We start from the raw sequence: 27,393 nt of genomic DNA on the forward strand, positions 1-27,393 counted from the left end.
TTTTGTTTGTTAGTGTGAATTCTTGGAAGCAATAGAAGTGTACTTATCTAAACATGTCCTATACTAAATTGCTTTCACTAATCAAGCAGGACTTGTCCTTATTGAGAAGAATTAGTGACATTTTACTCAATTAGGCTTGATGTCAAGTTAATGTTTCCCCCATTAGTATAATGAAGAATTGCCGTGTTGCTTTGTCGTGCACCCTGATTGATTAAAAAATTGAGAATGAATGCCAATACATTTTTCTTTTGAAAAATGAGAAAAAAATAAGAGGTTCAAGTAAATTATTCTGGGCATCAGAAAGAGTTGCTTAGTTTTATTGTGTCCTTGCTTAATTTTATTATGCAAGGCAGCATAAGCAATGGAAAAAATGTAAATATATATTCTGTTGCCAGTGTGTCTTTAATATCAGCTTTTTCAAATTTTTTTAAGGTTGAGTTATAAAAGATATCCATATCATAAACACTGAACTTGCCAAAATAGGCCTCTTTATATCTCCTGTTTGCTCATTTAAAAATATTTATGTGGTGCTGTGTTCTTTACATGCTACATCTTGCAGTTTGGGAATACTGGATCAAGACCTGGTGAGTAAGTTTTACTCAGTGGATTGCATGATGGAAAATTTGCCAAAGTATGGGATGTTTTAGTGTAATGAGTAAAAGTCATGTCCTGAGTAGAAGCTCTTGGGGAGGTAAAATTTATTCTATATTCTATTATTCCGTGTTATATTTATTCTGTATATTTCAAAAACAAGAATTCTAAATTAGAAAGATCACAAGGCTGAAGTATCTTGCAAATGAACTGTGGTCTTGCGAAGATGTTTTTTGAGTTTGATACTGCTACAGTCCGCAGCAGAACATCAGCAGATTGTTACACACGCGCACGCGCGCGCACACACACACACATACACACACACATCCCTTTAGGTATTTATCTGCTTATCTTTTCCTATCCAGTTTTATGTCTGAGGCAAATGTCCTGATCACACATAGCACTTTTATAGCTATCAATACTTCACTGGTTATCTTAGTGAATAAAAATAATTGAAGGTATTTAAGACCAAATTAAGTATTTGCTGTTAGTAAATGTACCATCAGGTTACAGTCAGACCGTTGATGGGAGGTTAGATTTGATTTTCCGGTGTACTTGCTTTTTAGATAGGGGATTTTAGTCCCTTTTTGAGCATTTCAGTGCAATTAGGTTAATAACTCATTTCTGTTAGTTAAGTTGTGACTTTCTCCTATCTAACTTTGCTTGCTATGTTGATCAGTGGCCCAACATATCCAGATCTGTTATAAGTTTGAGTTTTTATCAATCAAAAGGAGAGATCTTAATGTGTAAGCCTCCATTTCTTTCTTTTTTTAATATTAAAACTTGATTATTCCATTGGTATTTTTTTTCAAGCCTTAAACTTTTTATTTTGTGTTGGGGTATCACTGATTAACAATGTTGTGGTCAGGGGGACAGTGAAGAGACTCAGCCATACATATACATGTATCCATTCTCCCCCAAACCTCACTCCCATCCAGACTGCCTCACAACACTGAGTAGAGTTTCATGTGCTATACAGTAGGTCCTTGTTGATTCTCCATTTTAATATAGCAGAGTGTACATGACCCCATTTCTTTTTAAAATTATTCTGTTTGCTTTTTATTTCTGACATCAAGTATCAGAGCATTAAAAGTAAAAAAAAAAAAAAAGAACAAACTTTACTGACACTTTTACTTAAGATTATCAAATTGCTAATGAGCATGACTTTATTAAACCTTTACAGCAACTCAGTGAAGTCAGATTAAAAAAAAGAATTCAATAGCTCAGAAGGCACCAGGAAAGATTACTTTTGAAGTGTTAGTAAGCCATGCGTCTGGCTTGATGCTTTCTAGTTCATCTCTTATTATTAGGTTGTAAAATACATATCAGAAAAACTGAAGTGAGGGATCATCAGTAGTTTTCTAGGTTGTAAAAAAAGCAAATCGAGAGACCGTTTTACATTTGGAAAGTAAAACTGCAAAAATTCTTTACTGGGAGGGTGTCATTTTTGCAGAAAATTTCTCTTGATTCTTTGTAGTTTTTGTGACTTTGACCAAACTTTCAGTCACTTAACTTATATCTTAAAATAATAAAGGCAGTCTTAAAATGAGCCTTCTTTTGGGGTAACGTTTCATGTTCTGAATGATATCCTGGTCTATAGGCCAAATCAGTGAGGCTGTGTTAATGGGCAGGAGGATGGGATTCAGTTTTTCGTTCTGTCATTCACTCATGTATCCTGTGATCACACGCCCAGTGCCGCTCTCTGTTCCATACCCTGGAGATATTGTGGCAAATTAGAAAATGTGTCTGATCTCTGGCACTCTGTGTGCACACAGCCTAACCTTATAGGATTATAGATGCTGTGCAGGGAATTAAAATGTGGTGATGTGATGATGTCTGCATGCAGTTTGAGTGGTCAGGGACATATTTAAGCTAAAATACAGACTATAGGAAGCAGCTATGCATGCAAAGATCAGGGAGAAGAAGCTCAGGGCTGTGGAAACAGAAAGTGCAAAATCTCCAGGGTGGGAAAGAGTTTGGTTGGTTTTAGGAATTGGAAGAAGGTCAGAAGTGTTACTGTGTTCTATTTAAATAAGTATTGACCATCTCAAATAAGCACCTAGATCTAAAATTACATTTTACTAAATGTAACAAATTCAGGAAGGGGCAGTCAGAAAACTGTATCTTTCTCCCCGTATCTTTCTCCCCTCTGTACTTCAGTCTGTAAACAAAAGATTATATGGAGTAGATTTGAAAGCTGGAGGATGGTGTTTTATCCCCTCAATGATTGGAGGTATTATTTTTAAGTGTTCTGAAGTGTTAGCAAGCCTCAGCACATCAGCTTAGTGTATTCTACTCAGAACCAGAGGTACTTGAATCTGGTACCTTTCAGGATGGAAACTGGCAATAGCAATAAAATAACCCATTATTGTAGCAATAAATTACTGAACTCAAAGTTTCTTATCTGGAAAAACTCAGTCCTTCTGAGCAGCCTTTTCTGCCTTCTATTGCGTGGGCTTAAGAGTCAGATCATCTTGGTTCAGTGGCTTTTCCATCTCCAGTGAGGTGGATCTTGGTCCTGGCCTTACCTCTGCCGCCCACATGATTTCATCTGTGATTGGATGTTAGAGGGACTCTTCTCAAGGCATTTAGAAGAGTACCTTTCAAATGGTAAGCACTCGGTGGTGTTGGTTGCTTTTGTTGCTACTATGATTTCCAGGCTCCTTTCCTCCAACATTCTGACCACTCAGGGTACTCAGGGGCCAGCTTGCCTGCCAATGGACCAGACCCAGCAGCCGCAACTGGGACCCTTTTGTCCCTGGTCTCCTGACGCAGACAACTGGCCAGAGTGCCCCGATCTGTAAGGAACAAAAGACTTTATTGACCTCTCTCCCCTTCCCTCTCTCTTTCCTCTCCTTAACCCTTCCTATCCTTCCCTGTTTTTCTAGTCCCCCAGTAGGAATCTGGTCGAAGGGCCCTCAGCCTGAGCTGAGGATTGGAGACTGATCACCTCCTCTTGGCAGAGAACTCAAATTCTGGTTCTGGTCTGGTCTGATTTCTGGTAGGGCCGAGTTCCAGGCCTCCCTTCTCTGGAGGCCCAGGGAAAAGTCCCATAACGCCTGGGCATCTGTAGGTGGCAGGAGACGTCTGTAAGGCCACCCCTTTCGCCCCCCTCTCCCACCTCCTCCCCCTTCTTTCAACCTGGCTTCCTTTCCTCCCTTGAAATCTTTGATATTAGTACTTGGATCTGAAGTTCTGTGTCTCTATAGGAGGTTTTCTGAGAGACTGTATTCTTGTATTTAAGGGCTTCCCTGGTGGTGCAGAGGTTAAAGCGTCTGCCTGCAATGTGGGAGACCTGAGTTCGATCCCTGGGTCGAGAAGATCCCCTGGAGAAGGAAATGGCAACTCACTCCAGTATTCTTGCCTGGAGAATCCCATGGACGGAGGAGCTTGGTGGGCTACAGTCCACGGGTCGCAAAGAGTCGGACACGACTGAGCGACTTCACTTTCACTTTCCTCCAACAATCTTCTTAAAACCGTGTAACTATCCTTGAATTAGATGCAAAATAGCTGCTAATTAAAGCCTTCAGTCCTCTGGTGGCCACTGGAATGGCTATAGAGGTGCTGACATCTGCTGACTAAAGTGTGATTTTGGCATTCTGTCAGTCCATTCAGTTGAGCAAAACAAGTCCCCTCTCCCCCTGATTTATTTTTAAAAATTTATTGAACACCTCCATATATATATTCAATTAATTTTTGGATGCACAGTGCAACAGGCATGTGGGATCTTATCTTAGTTCCCTGACCAGGGATCAAATCCGGGCCCCCTACAGTGGAAGTGCAGATTCCTAACCGTTGGACCACCAGGGAAGTCTCAGCTGTGTTACATTTGGGGCTGAAATGCAGACAACATCCTTGTCTGCCAGGAGCTTTTGATCTGGCTCCATGACATTAAAGAATTGGTAAGAAAACAAAGAACAACAAAAACACTTCTGCACTTTCTGAGTTTTTTTTTCTTTTTAATGTAGATGAACCAGTTCGGAATTGATTAAGGAGCATTTTGCTATGCAAACCTTTCCCACATTGTATAAATGCCCATTATGTTTGCTCTTTGGAGAGACTGGAATAGATGCTGCATATGGCAATGGTCTGTGAATTTGTCGTGAGAAGAAATGTACTTTTACTATTACTTCACCTTCATCTATTCAGACACTAAGTGTTCAGAATGCTTGTAGTGCTGCCTACTGGATGAACAGGCATGACTAAGAGGAAGTAAAACCCCACCTTTCCTGGAGATCATAGGCATAGCTTGTTTGGCATAGAAGTTTAAATACTGTCTCTGCTCTTTTCTAGAGGTATGACTCTGAGCATTACTTAATCTCTTTATGCTTCACTTTCCTCATTTATAAAGTGGGACCAATAACCTCTTAAGGTTATTGTGATGATTAAATGACTTGTACTACTACTACTGGGCTTCCCTGAGAGCTCAGTTGGTAAAGAATGTGCCTGCAATGCAGGAGACCCCAGTTTGATACCCGGGTCAGGAAGATCCGCTGGAGAAAGGATAGGCTGCCCACTCCCGTGTTCTTGGGCTTCCCTGGTGGCTCAGCTGGTAAAGAATCTGCCTACAGTGCAGGAGGCCTGGGTTCGATCCCTGAGTTGAGAAGATGCCCTGGAGAAGGAAAAGGCTACCCACTCCAGCATTCTGGCCTGGAGAATCCCATGGACCGTTCAGTCAATGAGGTCGCAGAGAGTTGGACATGACTGAGTGACTTTCACTTCCACTACTGCTATATCGTTATTACTCTTCTGTGCTCCCTGAGTACACCCTATGTCTTTCATGCTCAGTTCCTCAGTAGGAAATTTCTTTTCTTGACTATAAAGAAATATTGTATATGGGACTTCCCTAGTGGTCCAGTGGTTAAGATTCTGAGCTTTTAATGGAGTGGGTGTGGGTTTCATCCCACATGACAAGTGGCACAGCCAGAAAATAAAAAATAAAAACAATGAAACCCAACAACAAAAAGCAAACAAACAACGAGTGGAAACAAAGCCAATAAAATTACATCTTTGTTTTTAAAAAAAGACTATACATGTATATATGACAGAGTCACTTTCCCATACAGCGGAAATTAACACAACATTGTAAATCAACTGTATGTCAATAAAATTCTTCTTTTCTTTAACTGGTAAGCGAATCCTCAGAGAATCATATTTATATCTTTAAGAGGAAAGGAGGTCCTGGTACCCCATCCCCTGTGTACTGTGTAATTCTCACCCCTCACTCTCCACATACTAAGTGACGATGCTCCGTTTTACTAGAGACCAGGGACTGGTTGCTGTCTCAGAGGACAGGGTTGACCCTTTGTTGCTCACTGGCTTCACTACTGGCAGGCTGCCTGTCTCTTAACACCTCCACTATGCTCATCACCGCTCCTTCTGTTGCAGTGACTGCAGCTGGCGCTTGCTCTTGTCCTCGTCGTCAGCTGTCATCCCTGGCCTCTTACCACTGTCCTGAGCTTCTTGCCCTAAGGAACTTGCGCTTCTAGTTCTCTGCAGATCAGACAGCCCACCCTCATCTTTTGCAGGCCTGGGCAGTCAGTCACTTGCAGTGCACTGGGTGGGATCTTCTGTATTTCAGTTCATTTCACATAGTTCATGTCAGATGGTAATTACACCACAGGCAGCTGCTGCGTGGTGGTGGTTCCCCTACCACATCCCACCCCTCCCATGTCTCCTCATCTGAACTATTCTGTAGGACTTCATACTGAGCAATGTCGGTATCCCTGCCTTTGGGGAACTTCATTTTTCAAGAGCGCAGCAACAAATTTCTCCAGCTTACATGAAAACTTAACCAATTTCCTAGTGCCTTCTGAGTCCCTTTAAGACTTCTCAGTAATAATGAGGGTTGTGTGGGATGGGGAGTACATTATGCCGGCTTTTTATAAGAAATGGTGTTCTGCTTCCCGAATGTATCAGAGTATTAATGCCCTCCTGGTCTGTAGAAACAGTAGGCTTCCTTTCAGAGTGGCGTAAGTGGTCCATTAGGAAACTGTAAATACTTAATTACTATATACTTTAAGTTTCATTGGCAAAATAGGAGCATAATTTCTTGAAAACCCCTCAGATTTCTCTTAAATTATTTTTGTAGGATAGTAAAGTGATATATGGTCCCCAGCTGAAAATGAGAAACTATTATTTCAACTCCTAAGGAGCTAAACAACTTCAGTCTAATTTCACAGAAGAGGCAGAGGGAAAGGAAACCATTTTCAAGGTTTCTGGAAATTGTTATTTTCTTGTTAATGGTTATTTTCATTGCAAGGAGAGTTTTGAAAATGGTTATGGAGGTTTTTCCTGAAACCAAAGGACTAGAGACTAAGTACATTTGAATTATATTTGGTTATAGGCATTAAAGAATAAAAATAATTTCTCCTTTCTTCTGTGAAGTTTGATTTTGGTTTTTGTGAGCCGAGACTGACTTTTTAGGGCTAGAGGAAGGATAAAGGAACCATCAGCTATAAAGTCCATTGAAATCACTTGAAAATATAGTTATAAAGACAAAATCTATTGAAATTTTTTATTGTATATTGCCTTTAGGGCTTCACTGGTGCCTCAGTGGTAAAGAATCTGTCTGCAATGCAGGGGACCCAAGTTCGATCCCTGGGTGGGGAAGATCCCCTGAAGGAGGGCATGGTAACCCTCCCCAGTATTCTTGCCTGGAGAATCCCATGGACAGAGGAGCCTGGTGGGCTACAGTCCATAGGGCCACACAGAGTCTGACATGACTGATGTGACTAAGCAGCAGCAGCAGAATAGTGCCTTTAACTCTTTATATCTTTGTGTCTATTTAATCCTTTTTGCAAGTTTTTCTGTTGAAATATATTTAATAGTATATACAGAGTCAGGGATTGCTGTATGGGGAATGAGCAGATGAGTTTGAATCAATCATCCTTTCCAGAAGAGATGGTATTTTCAAGGAAAGATACAAAATAGAAAATGGGCAATTTAAAAATTCGGGGCAAGGTGTGGGTTAACCACAGGGGAAAGTGCAATAAACTTGGAACTTGAAATGGTGGAACTGTTAGCAATCTTATGTCCAAAGGGAAGGGGGAGGAAGAAGTTTACTAGAACTTGGAGGGAACTAGTGTTGTACAGAAAGCCACTGTTCAGTGGACCAGGGATCTTTCATTAGGGTCATAGCCAGCCTAAGTTACCCCCCCAAGGAGGGAGCCCAGGGAATAAATACCCTGGTCCCCCTCTCCTCTTTCTCTCCAAATTTGTGTTAGAGCATTTTGAAATCCCCCATGAATGGTCTCCATCCCCACTAATCTGACTTTTTTGTGTATAGGCCATAAAGCAGACACTGGGATGGCTGATGAAAGATGCCCAAAATGATATTTACAGTCTTCTTTTGTGCTTATTATTGAGACCATCCTCAGTGGTAGCCTCTTATGAGATTCAACAGAAAAGAATGGTCTTCACATTCTGTAACTTTTACAAGTGGTCCGTCTATATGTTTTTCCCCAGATCTCTGCCACCAGTTTCCAGTTTTGTCTTTTGAAAGTCTCTGTTCACCTGGCCCACTCTTTGAGCTCTCCCTCATGAGTTAGTGTAGACCTATATCTCAGGCCATTACTTCTACGTGAAGTTCAACATCACACTTAAAAGTTCTGCCCACTTGGAGGATTTATCTTTATCTATATTTTAAGTTCATTGTGAGTAAGATTCTATAGCTGGTTGGTGCTGGAACACTATTCACAGTTAACTGGCCATAGGAAACGCCCCATGTAGCCTTACTGTTGTTGAGGAAAAAGAGATGCAGTATTAGGCTTAGGTTATGAAGGTCTGAATCAACTGCCATTGTAATTTGCTTGTATCTTCAAGGCTGGTATGGGCTTGTTTTTGTTTATAAATTTGATAATGGAATGCTGGTGTGGGCAACTGAATTTATGGCTTGTTGGATCAGATAACTTCTGGTTCATGTTGCGTATGACCTCTCACTCACTTGATGTCCCATGGGTACGAGGTAAGTGTCTCCAAGGACGTAGGAGCAAGCAAGTCACAGCTTTTGCGATAAAAATTGTGTGTGTGCATGCTCAGTTGCTTCAGTTGTGTCCGACTCTTTGTGACTCTGTGAACTGTAGCCCGCCAGGCTCCTCTGTCCATGAGGATTCTCCAGACAAGAATACTGAAATGGGTTGCCACGCCCTCCTCCAGGGGATCTTCCCAACCGAAGGATAGAACCTGCATCTCTTATGTCTCCTGCACTGACAGGTGGTTTCCTTACCACTAGTGCCACCTGGGAAGCCTTGAGATAAAGAATGGAAAGGAAGTGAAAGTGAAGTCGCTCAGTCATGTCCGACTCTTTGCGACTCCATCGACTGTAGCCTACCAGACTCCTCCATCCATGGGATTTTCCAGGCAAGAGTACTGGAGTGGGTTGCCATTTCCTTCTCCAGGGGATCTTCCCAAACCAGGGATCGAACCCAGGGCTCCCGCATTGTAGGCAGACGCTTTACCATCTGAGCCACCAGGGATAGATAAAGAATAGTTAATGGCAAAAGAGGGCATGGCTTTACCCTAACATCTTAGGGACCTGTGCTGTGAATTCTCTGACCAGGGCTTGCCAGAAGGCTCCTTTCAGCATCTCTCTCTGCCACAGACTTTTCTAATAACACTTAGTCTGCTGGGTCGTAAGAACCAAATGGCAGGAAAACTTAGAGCACAGCCCAGATCTTGCAGAGCCCTTTCATGTCCTGGGTTTCAGCGAAAAATGCAGCCTACCCGTGGGTGACCACTGTTCCATTTCCCATACTTTGAATATATGAAAACCCCAATTATATTCCATTTTGAGGCCTGTTTTTTTATGGCCATTTCCAGCACCAGTGATTCTATCAGGATCCAATAGGAAACAGACCACTCAAAGTAGAATAATTTCAGGAAGATTGATTTATAAGGTGCGAGTTGGGTAGTAGAGTAGTGCCTGAACCAGGGACCAGTAATGGCTAAATTATTACCACCCCTGGACCCAAAGGAGGGAGAGGAAGGAGCTTCTAGGAATAGAGTTGTCTTGAGACGAGCTGTGTTCTCCATTTGACGGTCATTGATGGCTTGAGTCGACCGCACAAAGGGGTATCAAAGGAATAAAGATCTTGATTTCTCCTTTCTTTCTCCCCCTGAATTCCCTGTAAGGCTTCCTAGTTGTCCATCTTAAATGGAAACCAGAGGACAGGAAGCCTGTAGCAATGGCCCAAAAGCCAAAAGCAACAGCTTCAGGACAGAGAGCAGGGTGAGAGGGTGGGAAGTCATTCTGAAAGGGCTAATGGCAATTAATCATCACAGCCCTGAAGTTTGAATCTTGGATGTTCCTTTGGGGACTATGAATTCCAACAACATGCAGGTTCTTTTTATTTATGTTTCAGTTCTCGGTTCCTTGCAGGGTTCCTGCCTGCTCTAAAATAGGTGTTCGGTAAATAATTAAGGAACTTAATCCCAACACCTTCTGTGTGATGTTGAGCAAGTAATTTATATTCTTGGATTGTCATTCTCCTTGTCTCTAAAATTAGGATGCTATATTTGTTCTGTTTTACTCATGAGGATGTGGTAAAGGTCAAAAGAAAACAAAGACACTAATATATGAAAGCGCTTTGTAAACTGAAACGCTAACTATGCAAGATACTGCTTTACATCTTAGAGATGCCTTTCTTCCTATTGGCAGTCAGTTGTCTGATTTAGATAAACTTGTTAACTCAGACTGCAGACTTTTTACAGTGGATTTTACCTTCTGGCTAATTAACCTCCTGACTCTTAGTAGTTGAAAGTTCAGTAGAGTATATTTATGTCCAAGCTCACACTTCCTTGTTAATTTTTCTTTTTTCCTTTTTTGTTTTTTAGTATTTATTTGTTTGTCTGTGTTGGGTCTTAGTTGCCATAAGTGGATCTTTTGTGCACAGGCTCAGTAGCTCCGAGGCGTGTGAGATCTTGGTTCCCTGACCAGAGATTAAACCTGAGTCCCCTGCATTGCAAGGCAGACTCTTAACCACTGGAGCCCTGGGGGAGTCGCTCCTTGTTTCTTTTTAATATGTCGCTGCACCCGCTCACTTTTCCAAAGCTCCTTTTTTGCATAGATTTACTTTTTCTCCCATTTTCTCCAATCATCTTGATCAGTATGCAGGAGAATTTATTTAAGGATCATATGTGAGCAGTTTTTTGTCATGCACACTTTTCTCAGGCAGTTTTTGTTTCTCTTCCTTTTAGTAATGCTTAATTCCTCTGTACTTTGTTAGATAAAATGATCTATGTGGCAATAATACCCATTTGTGGCATACTTAGTTTACAGACATGTCATTTAATCATCATTTAATCCTATGGAGTGGGTAGTATTATTTTCTCTATTCTACAGATAAGGAATCTAAAATCAATTCCAAGTTTTTTGTTTTTTTTTTTTAAGAGCAGTTTTAGGTTCATAGCAAAGTTGAGAGGAAAGTACAGAGATTTCCCATATATTCCCTGTCTCCACACTTGTGTAACCTCCCCCATTATCAACATCCCCCACCAGATCAGTACATTTGTTACAACTGGTGAACATCCATGGACATGATCATAATCACCAAAGTCCATTGTTTCCATTTCACTCTTGGTTTTCCACATTCCTTGGGTTTGAACAAATGTGTAATGTATCCATCATTGTAGCATCATATAAAGCATGTCCACTGCCCTAAAGTTCTCTGTGCTTCACATATCCATCTCTTTTTTCCCCCAACTGGCAACCACTAATCTTTTTATTGTCTCCATATATAGTTTTGCCTTTTTCAGAAAGTCATATAGTTACAATCATACACTATGTAGCCTTTTCAGATTTGGCTTCTTGTATTTAGTAATGTACATTTAAGAGTCATCCATGTCTTTTCATGGCTTGAGAGCTCATTTGGAGGCTGGGGGACTTTAATAAGATTCTGTTGTCTGGATGTTTCATAGTTTATTTATCCATTCACTTAATTAAGGATATCTTAGTTGCTTCCAAGTTTTCGCAATTAGGAAAAAAAATACTGTAAACATCTGTGTACAGGTCTTTATGTGGACATAAGTTTCCAGCTTCTCTGGGTGAATATCAAGGAGCATCATTGCTGAATTGTATGGGAAGAATATGTTTAGTTTTGTAAGAAATTGCCAAACTGTCTTCCAAAGTGTCTGTACCATTTTACATTCCCACTGGCAATGAATGAGTGTTCCTGCTGCTCCAAATCCTTGCCTGTATTTGGTGGTGTCAGTGTTAATGAGTTTGGCCATTCTAATAGGTGTGTAGTGTTATCTTGTTTCAATTTGCTTTTCCCTGATGACATATGATATGGAGCATCTTTTCATACCCTTATTTGCCATCTGTAAGTCTTCTTTGATGAAGTGTCTGTAAAGGTCTTTAGCTCATTTTTTAATTGATTGTTTTCTTATTGTATATTTTGCTTAAGTCTTTATCAGATACCAGATATTTGTCTTTGGCAAATGTTTTCTCACATTCTGTGGCTTGTCTTTTCATTCTATTGGCATTGTCTTTTGCAAGAAGGTTTAAATTTTAATAAAGTCCAGGCTACCAATTCTTTCTTTCATGGATTATGCTTTTGGTGTTGTATCTAAAAAGCCATGGCCGTACTCAGGGTCATCTAGGTTTTCTCCCATCTTATCATCTAGGAGTTTTAGAGTTTGGCATTTATAGTTAGGTCTATGATCCCTTTTGAGTTCATTTTTTTGTGAAGGGTGTCAAGTCTGTGTCTAGACTCTTTTTTTTTTTTTTTAATATGGATATCCACTTATTTCAGTACCATTTAAACCTTCTTGCAAAACACAATGCCAACAGAATGAGAAGACAAGCCAAAGAATATAAGAAAAGACTTCCTCCATTGTATTGCTTTTGCTTCTTGGTCCAAGATAAGTAGACCATGTTTATATGTTTCTATTTCTAGGCTCTCTATTCTGTTCCATTGATCTATTTATGTATTATTTCATCAATACTGCACCATCTTGATTACTGTAGCTTCATAGTAAGTCTTGAAGTCAGATAGTGTCAGTTATCTAACTTCTTTCTTTCCTTCAATGTTGTGTTAGCTATTCTAGGAATTTTTCATTTTCATATAGATTTAGAATAAAAAAAATGTCGACAAAATAACATTCTGAGATTTTGATTGGGATTGCACTGAGTCTGTTGTTCAACTTGGAAAGGACTAACATTTTGACAACTATTCATTGTCTTCTAATGCATGAATGGAATAATTCTTCTTTGATTTCTTTCATCATAGTTTTGTGCCTTTCCTCATATAGGTCTTCCACCTATTTTGTTAGATTTATATCTGAGTAGTTAATTTTAGGGGGTACTAATATACATGCTATTATGATTTTAATTTCAAATTCTACTTGTTCATTGCTGGCATATTGGAAAGCAACTGATTTTTATATGTTAACCCGCATCCTGTAACCTTGCCAGACTTGCTTATTATGTTTTAGGAGCTTTTTTGTTGATCCTTTAGCATTTTCTACATAGACAGTCATGTCCATTTGCCAACAAAGACAGTTTTATTTATTTCTTCCCAATATGTATATACCTTTTATTTACTTTTCTTGCCTTACTGCATTAGCTAAGATCCAAGTAACTTTCCAAAGGACATGGATCTATTAAGTAGCAGAGCCATTACTTAAACTCACACCCATTTTGTGCCAAAGCCCATTCCCTTGAATCATTAAGCTAGCTTGCATTCAGTGCCTCTTCTTTAACTCTCACCTCTCTTTATTTGTGGCCTCTTAAAATAATATTTTATAGTTTTTATGTTATGTCAGTTTCTCTTTTATGGGTATAGATTTTATGTTTAGCTTTGCATATAATTTTCAGCTTTTGTTTATTTGTACTTCCTTTTGCCATCTTAATTATGGTGTTTGGAGCGTTTCTACTTTCCTTTTTGACTTGGTGCTTTTTTTTTAATAACCAGAATTCTTGCTCTGTAAAATTCTTTCAGCATGGTATATGGAATTTGAAATTTAACTTTAACTGCAGTGGTTGCTTGCTTTTACCTTCTTATCAGTAAAATAGAAGATAACAAACCATAAAAAACATTTTTATTAATCATGGCTCACATTGCCTCCCCCAATGCAGAGTGAATTCTGATAGTGTTCATGCTGATCTTTGCAGCCATTAATTTAACAAAAAAGGATTTCACTCAGTGGGACCATACACCCTCTTAAATGCAGACTAAACCTGGAAGGCAGCCTGCTTCTCCAGCTTTACCTTGTTTGCTGGTGATAACTCCTGAGTCATTACAGGTTCACTTTTGCCTCTTGCTGGTTCTCATCCCATGGCTTTAATGTTTTGTTTTCTGAGTATTGTAATAACATAATGCAAAAAATCCAGAACACCCATAAAAGACAAAAGAAGAAACCCAAGGATTACCTATAGTACTGTCCTCAAGGAAGAACCATGATTAGCATTTTTATATGTATCTTTTCAAGTTGCACTCAAACCATCATGAGATTATAATACTAATTTTTTACAAAAGGTGCCTACTAGGCATGTTGTTATGTGTAAATATAAATATACTTTACCTCAATGCTATGTTTTGGAAAAATACAGATATTCATCATCTCTGCTACTCTGCATAGTGTTTCATTGCAGGTATAAGCCATATTTATATGATCCATGTCCTATGCAGGATAACCAAGTTCTTTCTTTTTTTGCCTAATCTTCCTCCTCCTCTCTGCCCTCCTTCTTGTTCTTCTCCACCCTCTCCTTTTTCTTCTCCTTTTCCTCATCCTACTTATCTTCCTCTTTTGAAAGCTCTTCCTGCTCCTCCCATGGAGAAGGCGATGGCACCCCACTCCAGTACTCTTGCCTGGAAAATCCCATGGACGGAGGAGCCTGGTGGGCTGCAGTCCATGGGGTTGCTAGGAGTCGGACACGACTGAGTGACTTCACTTTCACTGTTCACTTTCCTGCATTGGAGAAGGAAATGGCAACCCACTCCAGTGTTCTTGCCTGGAGAATCCCAGGGACGGGGGAGCCTGGTGCGCTGCCGTCTGTGGGGTCGCACAGAGTCGGACACGACTGAAGCGACTTAGCAGCAGCAGCAGCAGCTCCTCCCAACATATGCCACTCCTTCTTCTTCCTGTCTTTCTCTTCCTCCTCCTCTCACACCCGCCTCTTTGTCTCTTTTTTTGGTCTTCATTAACTTTCTTTAACTGCCTTATTTAACTTCAAACTGTTCTGCAATAAGCCCAGTTGCTTTCTTCATTATGATTTCTTAGTGCTTTTTTATTTTACTTTTTCTTCTTCCCCTCCATACTTAAGTTGGGATTGTACTCAGTCTCCCTTCCCCCTCATAACTTTGTTCATGCTATTATTTCTCCCCTCCTTCTGATTAGTCTGTGCTTTGCTTTGACTTCATTTTCATTAACAATTTAGGTGAGCAATTTTATGCACCTTGCTGGTGATGACACTATAATTCTTGTCAGAGCCAAGCAAGACCTTAGTTCTCTTGGATTTCAGACCAGTGGTCTTTTCACTAGATTGCATTGCCTTATCATGACTGAGGTTAGAAATAACCTCGTATTTAGTGTACAAGTCAAACAAGGAAGAAAGCAAACAAGCAACAAGACCAAAGAAAGACAAAAAAATAACGGGAAAGAGAATATTCCTAATTTAACAAAGACTTGACTCTAGTGTTCTCTCTGCTCAGTGACTTTGTTCAGGTGAATTAAAAAAGAACTGTTTGCGAATGTTTGCCTGCTTTCATTTCTTCTAAGACTTTTAAAAACGTATAAGAGTTAATCTAGCCAACAGTGTTATTTGAGACCTAAGATTATAAGATTAAAGGAAGTATAATAAACATAGCAATATCTGTATTCAGAGGTAAAAGAACTATGCCTGATATATTAATTTGTTTTTCAGAATTAAAGGAATTTGTATACAGGCTGTGTACAAAATGTCAGGTAGTCAAGACTTGGTCTAGCTAGCTTTTCCCTAAGTCATCACAAGTAAATAAGGAAATTATAAATATGTGATTAGGTAAACCAAGTTGGAAAAGAAAAACAACTAGTCTTTTGAAGTGTATCTTGGTAGTAAGTTTTTGCAAAGCCAAGGTCACTTTTTCTATGGCTTTTCTCGTGATTGCCTTTGTTTCTCTTTGTCAGTAATTGTTTCCTAATCTGGGACTTTTCACCCAAGCCACCCATTTGACATGTACTAAGTCATTGTCAGAACTCTCCACAATGACCTGTCCGTCTTGGGTGGCCCTACATGGCATGGCTCATAGCTTCATTGAGTTAGACAAGGGTGTGGTCCATGTGATCAGATTGGTTAGTTTTCTGTGATTGTGGTTTTCATTCTGTCTGCCCTCTGATGGAGAAGGATAAGAGGCCTATGGAAACTTCCTGATGGGAGAGACTGACTGAGGGGGAAACTGGGTCTTGTTCTGATGGGCGGGGCCATGCTCAGTTCAATTCAGTTCAGTCGCTCAGTCATGTCTGACTCTTTGCGATCCCATGGATTGCGGCATGCCAGCCCTCCCTGTCCATCACCAACTCCCGGAGTTTACTCAAACTCATGTCTATCGAGTCAATGATACCATCCAACCATCTCATCCTCTGTTGTCCCCTGCTCCTCCCTCCTTCAGTCTTTCCCAGCATCAAGGTCTTTTCCAATGAGTCAATTCTTCACATCAGGTGGCCAAAGTATTGGAGTTTCAGCTTCAACATCAGTCCTTCCAATGAATATTCAGGACTGATTTCCTTTGGGATGGACTGGTTGGATCTCCTTGTAGTCCAAGGGACTCTCAAGAGTCTTCTCAAACACCACAGTTCAAAAGCATCAATTCTTCTGCCCTCAGTTTTCTTTATAGTCCAACTCTCACATCCATACATGATTACAGGAAAAACCATAGCCTTGACTAGAGAGACCTTTGTTGGCAAAGTAATGTCTCTGCTTTTTAATATGCTGTCTAGGTTGGTCATAACTTTTCTTCCAAGAAGTAAGCGTCTTTTAATTTCATGGCTACAGTCACCATCTGCAGTGATTTTGAATCCCCCCAAAATAATTTGCTATGAAATGATGGGACCAGATGCTATGATCTTAGTTTTCTCAACATTGAGTTTTAAGCCAACTTTTTCACTCTCTTCTTTCACTTTCATCAAGAGGCTCTTCAAGTTCTTCTTCACTTTCTGCCATAAGGGTGGTGTCATCTGCATATCTGAGGTTATTGACATTTCTCCCTGCTATCTTGATTCCAGCTTGTGCTTCATCTAGCCCAGTGTTTCTCATGATATAAGTTAAATAAGCAGGGAGACAGTATACAGCCTTGACACATGCCTTTCTCTGTTGTAATTAATACAATACAATAGAATGGGGCCATGCTCAGTAAATCTTTAATCCAATTTTCTGTTGATGGGTAGAGCTGTTGTTCCCTCCCTGCTATTTACCTGGGGTCAAACTATGTTGAAGGTAATGAAGATAATGGTGACCTCCTTCAAAAGATCCCATGCATGCACTGCTACAGTCAGTGCCTCCAACCCTGCAGCAAACCACCACTTATCCACGCCTCCACTGGAGACTCCTGGACATTCACGGGCAAGTCTGGGTCAGTCTCTTCTGGGGTCATTGCCCCTTTCTCCTGGGTCCTGGTGCACACAAGATTCTGTTTGTGCCCTCCAAGATTCTATTTCCCAGTCCTGTGTAAGTTCTGGCAGCTCTGTGGTGGGGTAATGACGACCTCCTCCAAGAGGGCTTATGCCATTCCCAGGTCTGCTGCACCCAGAGCCCCTGCCCCTGAAGCACTCCACTGCTGACCCCTGTCTCCTCAGGAGACACTCAAACACAGTTCTGTCTCAGTCTCTGTGGGGTTCCTGGGTCCTGGCACGCACAAGATTTGTTTGTGCCCTCTGAGTGTCTCTGGTGGGAATGGGGTTTGATTCTAAACATGAATTCACCCCTCCTACCATCCTTCTGGAGCTTCTCCTTTGCCCTTGGACATGGGGTATCTCCTCGGCTGCTCCAGTGCTGTGCAGCCGCCAATCCCAAAGAAAGGCAAGGCCAAAGAATGCTCAAACTACTGCACAATTGCACTCATCTCACGCTAGTAAAGTAATGCTCAAAATTCTCCAAGCCAGGCTTCAACAGTACACGAACCATGAACTTCCAGATGTTCAAGCTGGATTTAGAAAAGGCAGAGGAACCAGAGATCAAATTGGTAACATCCATTGGATTATTGAAAAAGTGAGAGAGTTCAAGAAAAACATCTACTACTGCTTTATTGACTAAACCAAAGCCTGTGGCTGTGTGGATCACAATAAACTGTGGAAAATTCTGAAAGAGATGGGAATACCAGAGCACCTGACTTGCCTCCTGAGAAATCTGTATGCAGGTCAGGAAGCAACAGTTAGAACTGGACATGGAACAACAGACTGGTTCCAGATAGGGAAAGGAGTACGTCAAGGCTGTATATTGTCACCCTACTTATTTAACTTATATGCAGAGTACATCATGAGAAATGCTGGGCTGGATGGAGCACAAGCTGGAATGAAGACTACCAGAAGAAATATCAATAACCTCAGATATGCAGATGACACCACCCTTATGGCAGAAAGTGAAGAGGAACTAAAGAGCTTCTTGATGAAAGAAGAGAGTGAAAAAGTTGGCTTAAAACTCAGCGTTCATAAAACTAAGATCATGGCATCTGGTCCCATCATTTCATGTCAAATAGATGGGGAAACAGTGGAAACAATGACAGACTTTATTTGGGGGGATTCAAAATCACTGCAGATGGTGATTGCAGCCATGAAATTAAAAGACGCTTACTCCTTGGAAGAAAGTTATGACCAACCTAGACAGCATATTAAAGAGCAGAGACATTACTTTGCCAACAAAGGTCTCTCTAGTCAAGGCTATGGTTTTTCCTGTGGTCATATATGGATGTGAGAGTTGGACTATAAAGAAAGCTGAGCACCGAAGAATTGATGCTTTTGAATTGTGATGTTTGAGAAAACTCTTGAGAGTCCCTTGGACTGCAAGGGAGATACAACCAGTCCAACCTAAAGGAAATCAGTCCTGAATATTCATTGGAAGGACTGATGTTGAAGCTGAAACTCCAATACTTTGGCCACCTGATGTGAAGAACTGACTCACTGGAAAAGACCCTGAATCTGGAAAAGACTGAAGAAGGGAGGAGAAGGGGACGACAGAGGATGAGATGGTTGGATGGCATCACCAACTCAATGGACATGAGTTTGTGTAAACTCCAGGTGTTGATGATTGACAGGGAGGCCTGGTGGGCTGCAATCCATGGCGTCGCAAAAAGTCAGACATGACTGAGCAACTGGACTGAACTGAACTGAACTGAAGTCATTGTTGTTTATTACATGGTGCATTTAAGATATATCAACTATTGAATTAATTAAATAAGGACACAAGCTGAGGTGGCTCAAATGTCATATGTAAGCAATCCAAAAGCAAAGCCTGTAAATGCCTCAAAGTTATAAAATCAAAACCTAAGGACAGTCAGTTCCTAACATCCAACTAGGCATTGAGCTGTAGTCAACCAATAATTTCCTTGCTTTGCTTCCATCTTTTCTCCATAAATGTGTCTCCCTGAGCTTCCCATCCCCAGAGTGCTCCTAACTACTCCCGGTTTGACACTGCTAGCTTGGAATCCATTCTCGCTTGAATGAACTCTTAAATTATTTAATTTGCTTCAGTTTATGTTTTAACACTGTACAGTGAAAAGACCACATTTTAAAACCAGAAGGAATTCTTTTTATGCTGATAAGAACTGCCTTTTAAAGTAAAAGGAGATTAATGTTGCTTCCTGTGTTTTTGAGAGAAGGGGATGTTCGTTCCCCTTGCACATTGCTGGTAGCTCAGTGGTAAAGAATCCACCTGCAATGCAGGACCCACAGGAGACATGGGTTAGATCCCTGGGCCTGGAAAACCCCCTGGAGGAGGGCATGGCAACCCACTCCAGTGTTCTTGCCTGCAGAATCCCATGGACAGAGGAGCCTGGCGGGCTACAGTCCGTGGGGTCACGAAGAGTCGGACATGACTGAAGCAGCTGAGCAGGCAGGCGTGCACAAACAAAACATCCCTCAAAGATGAAGACTTGCCACTAATGAAACAGTGAAAATTACGGGGCAAGACTGGAAGTCAGCTTTGAAAGAACAGTCCCCAAAGTGTTTTGAGCAGTTAAGTGACATCAGAGAAAAAGCACCACCTCTGAGATGATCGCTCTGAAGGAAGCCCTTTGCAGCTGATATATGTTGCCCAATTTTTAGAGTCAGTCATATACTTTACATCTTGTTTCTCCAAGGTAAATAGGCTTCTTGGAGATACAACCTGTGTTTTCCACTTCTGTGCACTTCCCATTGCATTCAACAGACTGTTATATAAATTGCAGATGTTCAATAAATATGTTGATTAGTTGCTGAGGTAGAGTTGAGGGGAGGAGAATTAGGAATAGAATGGTCTCCAGTTAATTGCAAATTGCTTCCCTACTTAAAAATGAATTTGCATTTTATTATCTTTTCCCACAGTTTCTGGAATAGGCTTCAGTTGGCATCTGTCATTTGATTTTATACAATTTTGTAAATTTTATGGAAATTTAAATTCTGTTTGAAAAAATTTGTTATGGAAATTAAAATTCTTACAAAGAATCTGCTCTAGGATTTTCTGTTGTTTCATGGTGGAAAGAAGTGTTGTGTAAAGACAAGCCTGTTTTAATCATACTTCATGTAATTTGTTAAGAGAATCATTGAAATTTAGAGCTTGTAGGGACCACGTTATTATAGCCTAAACACCCAGAACTCTACCTGGAACACAGTGGAAACTTACTAAGTCATTGAAAAATAAATGAATAACTTAGTGCATTCTCTTCACTTCATGGTCAAAGACACTAAAGCTCAGATTACTTGCTCACAGTTGAAGGGTTGGCACAGGATAGATTAGAATACATACTCCTTGATGTTATCATGCTTTAAATGTGGATTTCACATTCAAATTATAACATGAAAAATAATTTAAATTCAGTCTTTGAAAAACTTCTTTTACTTTAAAGTGTATGAATAAATCAAATTCTTAGGTTAATGTCTATTAATATTACATTTTAGGAAGGGAGTAGGAAGAATTTGTTCATACAAGTCAAAAGGATTGTTCGAAGGGAAACTAGAGTAAAATGTCTTTTAAGTGGTTTGTTCAAGGCCTGTCAGTCTCTTCCTTTCCTTTCTCCAAGTTTTTTGCCTCCATTTTTTATGATTAGTGGTTCCTATCCACTATGAAAGACTTTCTGTTGGAAACATTTGTCTCTCTCTACACATAATACATCTACTTCTCTGTATTGCTTGGACTTTCAAGACGTGTCGGTTATCCTGTGGATTGATTTTCTGTTATTTTACAGGATGGAAAAAAAGAGTCAAGCTCGTGTACTTGTTTGAAGGGGCCGAAGCTCTCAGAAATAGGGACGATCGCCTGGATGATAACGCTCAGTGATGCCCTCCACAATTTCATCGATGGCCTGGCCATCGGGGCCTCCTGCACCTTGTCTCTTCTGCAGGGACTCAGCACCTCCATAGCCATCCTGTGCGAGGAGTTCCCTCATGAGTTAGGTAAGGAGTTCTACTCACGTCCTCCAAGTCTGTTAACTTCTTGGTTTAAGGGGAGGGAGATGTTTCAGATGACACACTCTTAAAATTCCTGCTGATGTCTTGAAGTGAAGGAGCCTTTTTAGACATTGGTTATTATCTTTTATTTCATTCAAAAAGAGAAAAAAGTATTTAAGTAGAAAACAAATCTACTCAAACTATTTAAGTAGAGAATAAATGTGTGAACACCAGTGACGGGGGAAGAGGTGGGGTGGAATGAATTGGGAGATTTATATATATATATAGATACATATATATATATATATTCTATTGATTGTTGTTGTTCAATAGCTGTCATGACTGACTGTTTGCAACCCCATGGACTGCAGCACGCCAGGCCTTCCTGTCCATCACCAACTCCCGGAATTTACCCAAACTCATGTCCATTGAGTCGGTGATGGCATCCAACCATCTCATCGTCCTCTGTCGTCCCCTTCTCCGCTCACCTTCAGTCTTTCCCAGCATCAGGGTATTTTCCAATGAGTCAGTTCTGGTGATGCCATCCAACCATCTCATCTTCTGCCACCCTCTCCACCTTTTGCTTTCACTACTATTGACACTGTGTATAAAACAGATAACTAGTGAGAACCTGCTGTGTAGCTCAGGGAACTCTGCTTGGTGCTCTGTGGTGACCAAAATGGGAAGGAAATCTAAAAGAGAGAATGGCTGTTTGCTGCACAGTAGAAACTAACACAACATTGTAAAGCAGCTATACTCCAGTAAAAAGTAATTTTAAAAAAAGAAAGACTATTGACTTAATGTGTTCTTCTTCTTCTAGGGGACTTTGTGATCCTTCTCAATGCAGGAATGAGCACTCGACAAGCCTTGTTATTCAATTTCCTTTCTGCGTGTTCCTGCTATGTTGGGCTAGCTTTTGGCATCTTGGTGGGCAATAATTTTGCTCCAAATATTATCTTTGCCCTTGCTGGAGGCATGTTCCTCTATATTTCTCTGGCAGACATGGTAAGAAATTTAAAGATTTTGTTGTATTTTAAACTTGGAAATAAACATCTGGGTTATGAATTGACTGCTGCTGCTGCTAAGTCACTTCAGTTGTGTCCGACTCTGCGTGACTCCATAGAGGGCAGCCCTCCAGGCTTCCCCGTCCCTGGGATTCTCCAGGCAAGAACACTGGAGTGGGTTGCCATTTCCTTCTCTAAGGGTGACCTTTTGCTTTCCTCAGTGTGGATGGCCTTTCTGTTGTCATTTAAAATATTCCAGGTCCACTCTTTTTGAGTGGTTTGTACTAATAGTGATTTGACAGTGATTCTCCTCAATTCTTTGATCTAGGTAGGATCTCATTGCTAGAGGACAACCTGACTTATTTTTGCTGAAGTAGAGATATCTTCCCAGTGTTTTTCCTTGTGGGTAAAGCTTGTATACTGCTATGGTATGGCTCCGAAGGACTTTTCACCCCCTTTTCAAGAAGATGTCATATTTGAAAGGAGATGACTTGTTGAATAAAGTAAATAGCTTTCTGTTACTTCGAAGTTCTAAACAGTGAGAATTTTTTGAGTTAAAGTAAATTTGATAAGTTAAAGTTGAACGATAGTTACTTGGGTCAGTATATATTTATATCTGTGTTTATGTTTATGCTGTTTCTGTGTGTGTCTTTGTGTGTGTGTAAGGGAGAGAATATCAGTGGTTCCGTGCATTTTCAAATAAATCATGGATGGCTTTCTAGAAAATGAAAATGTGCTAAATGGATGCAAATCAAGGAATGTTTCCTTTGCATTTGGAACTGAATGTGTTTTTACATATATAATTTACTAATTTAATTTCCTCCATCTGCATTCTTAACTCTGTTCATTGTTCTGTGCAGACCCTTATAAGCACAAGGATTTCATCTCTTAGAACCATCACTGCATTTATGTTTTCCTTCACAGAATTTAGTGCCTCATAATGTATTTAGGTCATCACTTCTTTTCTTTTAAAATATAAGAACAGAATCTATTAGAGTTATTCAGTTTAAAGAAATAATATGAATAAATGATGCTATATATACTTATGGCAGCTTTGCTTTTTTCGGAATGGCTTTACAAATTTCATCCATTGTATCCTTGTAACAGTTTTCTCAAATCAGCAAATGGAGTGACCGCAGACTCTGGAGGTCTCCTGAATGCTTTGGCACATTGTACCACTGTGTACATAGCAAATCACTTGGAAATGTGTTTCGAAAAGATGCCATTTACAGATCTCTTCATGAGCCTTTTCAGTAGAATTTTTGTGTTGAGAAAGAGTGGATTTTAAGTACAGAACTTGGGGTTTTAATTGCTTTCACCGCCATGAGATTGTTATAGTCTTCAATTCAAAGACAGCACCATTTATTTAAAAAACCTTATGATTTTGTGAGGGATAGAACAAGCAAGTGGAAACAAATGGAAGAGAACCAGAATTAACTATATAGTGGTTTCTAAAAGCATATTTAATCAGCTATTATCGATTGATATTTTTATATCAGGCTTGGAAATTGGGAAGGCATTGTAGATGGTGGAGGGAGCAGAAAGGCACGGTTTTTTGTCTACAGAGAGGGGAACCTGTAATTCAACAAACAAAACCACACACATGATTACATAAATACAAATAAAAACTGAAATGAACGGAAAAACAGTATATGTGATGCAAGATGATAATAGGGGTGTCTAAGTTAGGAAGGCCTAAGAGAAGCCTTCCTATGAAAGTAAGAAAGTGGAAACCTCAAAGATTTAGCTCGTTGAAAGACCAGGGAAAAGAGGTTTTGGTAGGCGTGAAGATTTTGAGGATGGAAAGAGGCTGGATACATTTGAGGTCCGAATGATGTGGTTGGAGCAGGGAGAGCAAGGAAGAGAGGGAGAGGAGGCATAAAATGAGGTTAATCTCAAGCCGCTGATTGACTAACCCGGGGAACACAGTTTTCCTACTCTTGTTGATATCTGATTACGCTGCCTTTTGCTGTTATGCTGTCTGTACTAAAACATTTAAACCACGGACAGAAACGCTCACCCCCTCCCACCCCCGCAGGAATCTGTGATAACTGTTTTATGTTTGACCACAAGATGGCAACAGTTATCTAACAATATATCTTTCCTCTAGTTTCCAGAGATGAACGATATGCTGAGAGAAAAGGTAACTGGAAGAAAAACCGATTTCACCTTCTTCATGATTCAGAATGCTGGGATGTTAACTGGATTCACAGCCATCCTGCTCATTACTTTGTATGCAGGAGAAATCGAATTGGAGTAATAAGAAGTGAAAGATGGTGGTGTTAATGAAAGCATTTAATAAATAAAAACAGCTCCAGAGGGATTTTTAAGCTGATCCTATTTAGTTAAAAGATAATTTTGTTTTTAGCTGTATGTCAGGAAAACTGATTATTGGTGTCAGGATCTGTGAAACAGACCATCATTTGTTGTTAAAAATGCTTTAAAAAGCTTTTGGTTCCAGTCTGAAAACCCTGATACATGAGATCTTTGGTAAATGCTGACTTTTTTAAATGTTTCACGCATATTAAAAAACCATCACAAAGCAAGAAACATACATTCTATAATCATTTCGACACCAAAATCCAGAGGAAAATATAAACTAGGCTGTATAAGCCTTTAAATCTCTATGGTCAGATCAAATGTTCAAGTAGTTTCAGAGTGGTTTCTTTCAATTAATTTGTTCTGGTGCTTTCACAAGCAAGTACATAAAAATGTGAAAGAGAATCAAAATGTACAAAACACAGATATAAATGATTCCAAGGCCTTAATGAATCCAGGAGAGAAAGATTGCTCGTAGCTTTGGTTTTGTTTTTATGTTACAGATAGGGACTTGTAGGATGGCTTTGAAACCCATCTTGAAATAATAGGAAATCAGTAAAATTTTGTTAACTCTAATTTCAGACTCAGATTTTTTTTTCCCTCTAAGTGTAATGTAAAGCTGATGACAGCTCATCGGCAGTATCCAGTGTATTTCCTTTGTCAAGGTGAAGAAATGTTGGTTTACAGAAAGAAATTGAATGTAATTTTAAGCAATTTACTTTTAAAAATGAACATAACTATTTAGCAGAGGATGTTTTAAGTAAATGCAAAATAACAGCTGAATGGCTGCATGTCAGAGACTAAGATATATGTTTTTTATGGGTGTCCAAGAGACAGAAAATATTTCTTTTGTATTCAGCCTGTGTTTTTCCTATATGGTATATTTTGCAAAAAAAAAAAAAATCCCACGCAGCATGATTATTTTTCTACCTTTTATAAAAGATAGAGCCTGTTTATTCATTTAGTAGATATAGAAGTTTGGTCTATAATTGAACATCCTAGCCCTAATCTCACTCCCAAATCACTTAAGGGAAGACCATTTAACTGAGAAAAATATTTGACAGAAGCCAACAATGACCTCGGGAATCACACTGTCCCACAGGCTGTAAAATTGTGTCACATAGCGATAGTGCAGGAGTGATGAATGTTTAGCACGTATGTTAATGTACATTTTCCTCTGACAATTTAAAAATATTGTTTGACCAAATAGTAAACACCTTTGAAACCTTGTATTGTGTCATTCATTATTCATTTTAATGGATAGTTTTTGAGTGATTTTCATGTACCTGGTATTACAAGGAGGAGAAATAGGTATGTTTATTTCAAAGCTATTCAGCAAATAAATACTATAAAGATTAATCATTGTTCATTGAAATCAGTATACATAGAGTCTATGTTTATCATTTCACCTGTTTACATTCAATCTTAGGAAATAATCTTTACCTTTTCAAAGCACAGCTGTATGTCTGGGTTGAGACACTGTTTAAGAAGCTACAACATGGTAGTATGTATGTGTCCTCTATGTCTTTGTCTCTATTCCTGCTCTACAAATAGATTTATCAGTATTATTTTTCTAGATTTCCTTATATATGTGTTAATATGCAATATCTGTTTTTCTCTTTCTGACTTACTTCACTCGGTATGACAGACTCTAAGTTCATCCGCATCACCAAAATGACCCAATGTCATTCCTTTTTCTGGCTGAGTAATATTCCATTGTGTGTACATACCACATCTTCTTTACCCATTCATCTGTCAGTGGACATCTAGGTTGCTTCCATGTCTTCCATTGTAAATAATGCTGCAGTGAACCTTGGGGTACATGTGTCTTTTTGAATCATGGTTTTCTCAGGGTATATGCCCACGAGTGGGATTGCTGGGTCACTGGCTTCCCAGGTGTCTCACTGGTAAAGAATCCACTTGCCAAGTGGGAGACATGGATCAGGAAGATCTCCTGGAGAAGAAAATGGCAATCCGCCCCCGTATTCTTGCTTTGGAAATCCTATGGACAGAGGAGCCTGGTGGGCTACGGTCCATGGGGTCACAAAGAATTGGACACAACTCCGCAACTAAACAACAAATAACAAAATGGTATCTATACACTGCATGCGTGCATGCTCAGTTGCTTTAGTTGTGTCCAGCCCTTTGTGACCCCATGGGCTGTAGCCCGTCAGTTTCCTCTGTCCACGGGACTCTCCAGGCAAGAATACTGGAGTGAGTTGCCATATCCTGTTCCAGGGGATCTTCCTGACCCAGGAATTGAACCTCTGTTCTTGCATGTCTGGCAGGTGGGTTCTTTACGACTAGCACTACCTGAGAAGCCCATATATACACTAGCACGTGCGGAGTAGATAGCTAGTGGGAAGGTGCTGTATATATATATAGCCCAGGGAGCTCATCTCAGTGCTGTGATAATGTAGAGAGGTGGGACGGTGAGTGGGGAGGGAGGTCTTAGAGGAGGGGTTTTATGTATACTTATGGCTGATTCACGTTATTGTAGAGCAGAAACTAACAACATTGTAAAGCAATTATACTCCAATTAAAAAAAATTTTTTTAAGCTGCAACATGTTATTAAAACAAGATAGTTTAACAAACTCATCTGGTGTTGATCCAAATGTATGTGGACTGTTTGGGTACTCTGTGTTTGTCTCTCTATGTATTGGTCTTTTGGCCATTTTTCTCAAATATTAGGAGAACAGAGGTGATAGGGTATGACAACCCTCAAAATAGAAATTGCTACTTATTAGAGGCTATGGTTCCAGGTAGAAGGGAGGATAGGGGAAACCATGATTAAATTTAAATTATCCTAGATAACAAAATATAAACCTGTCAGTCAACATACCTTATACTGAGACATTCATTATGCAAATTGAATGTTCTATAATTTCAGGCTTTAAAGATGCTATTATGACAAACCAAAAA

General features: G+C 39.9%; 1 protein-coding gene across 1 annotated transcript in view; it reads left to right on the top strand.

Moving 5' to 3' along the window:
- Positions 1-24,411, top strand: part of SLC39A8 (solute carrier family 39 member 8) — an 80,131-nt gene extending 55,720 nt beyond the window's left edge. The window contains exons 6-8 of the mRNA XM_052642187.1: positions 20,946-21,153; positions 21,968-22,152; positions 24,262-24,411. Of these exons, the coding sequence (XP_052498147.1) occupies positions 20,946-21,153; positions 21,968-22,152; positions 24,262-24,411 (543 nt within the window). The remainder of the gene's footprint in view (positions 1-20,945; positions 21,154-21,967; positions 22,153-24,261) is intronic.
- The last annotated feature ends 2,982 nt before the right edge of the window (positions 24,412-27,393 follow it).

The sequence above is a fragment of the Budorcas taxicolor genome, chromosome 6, assembly GCF_023091745.1.
Source record: "Budorcas taxicolor isolate Tak-1 chromosome 6, Takin1.1, whole genome shotgun sequence".
NCBI lineage: Eukaryota > Metazoa > Chordata > Mammalia > Artiodactyla > Bovidae > Budorcas > Budorcas taxicolor.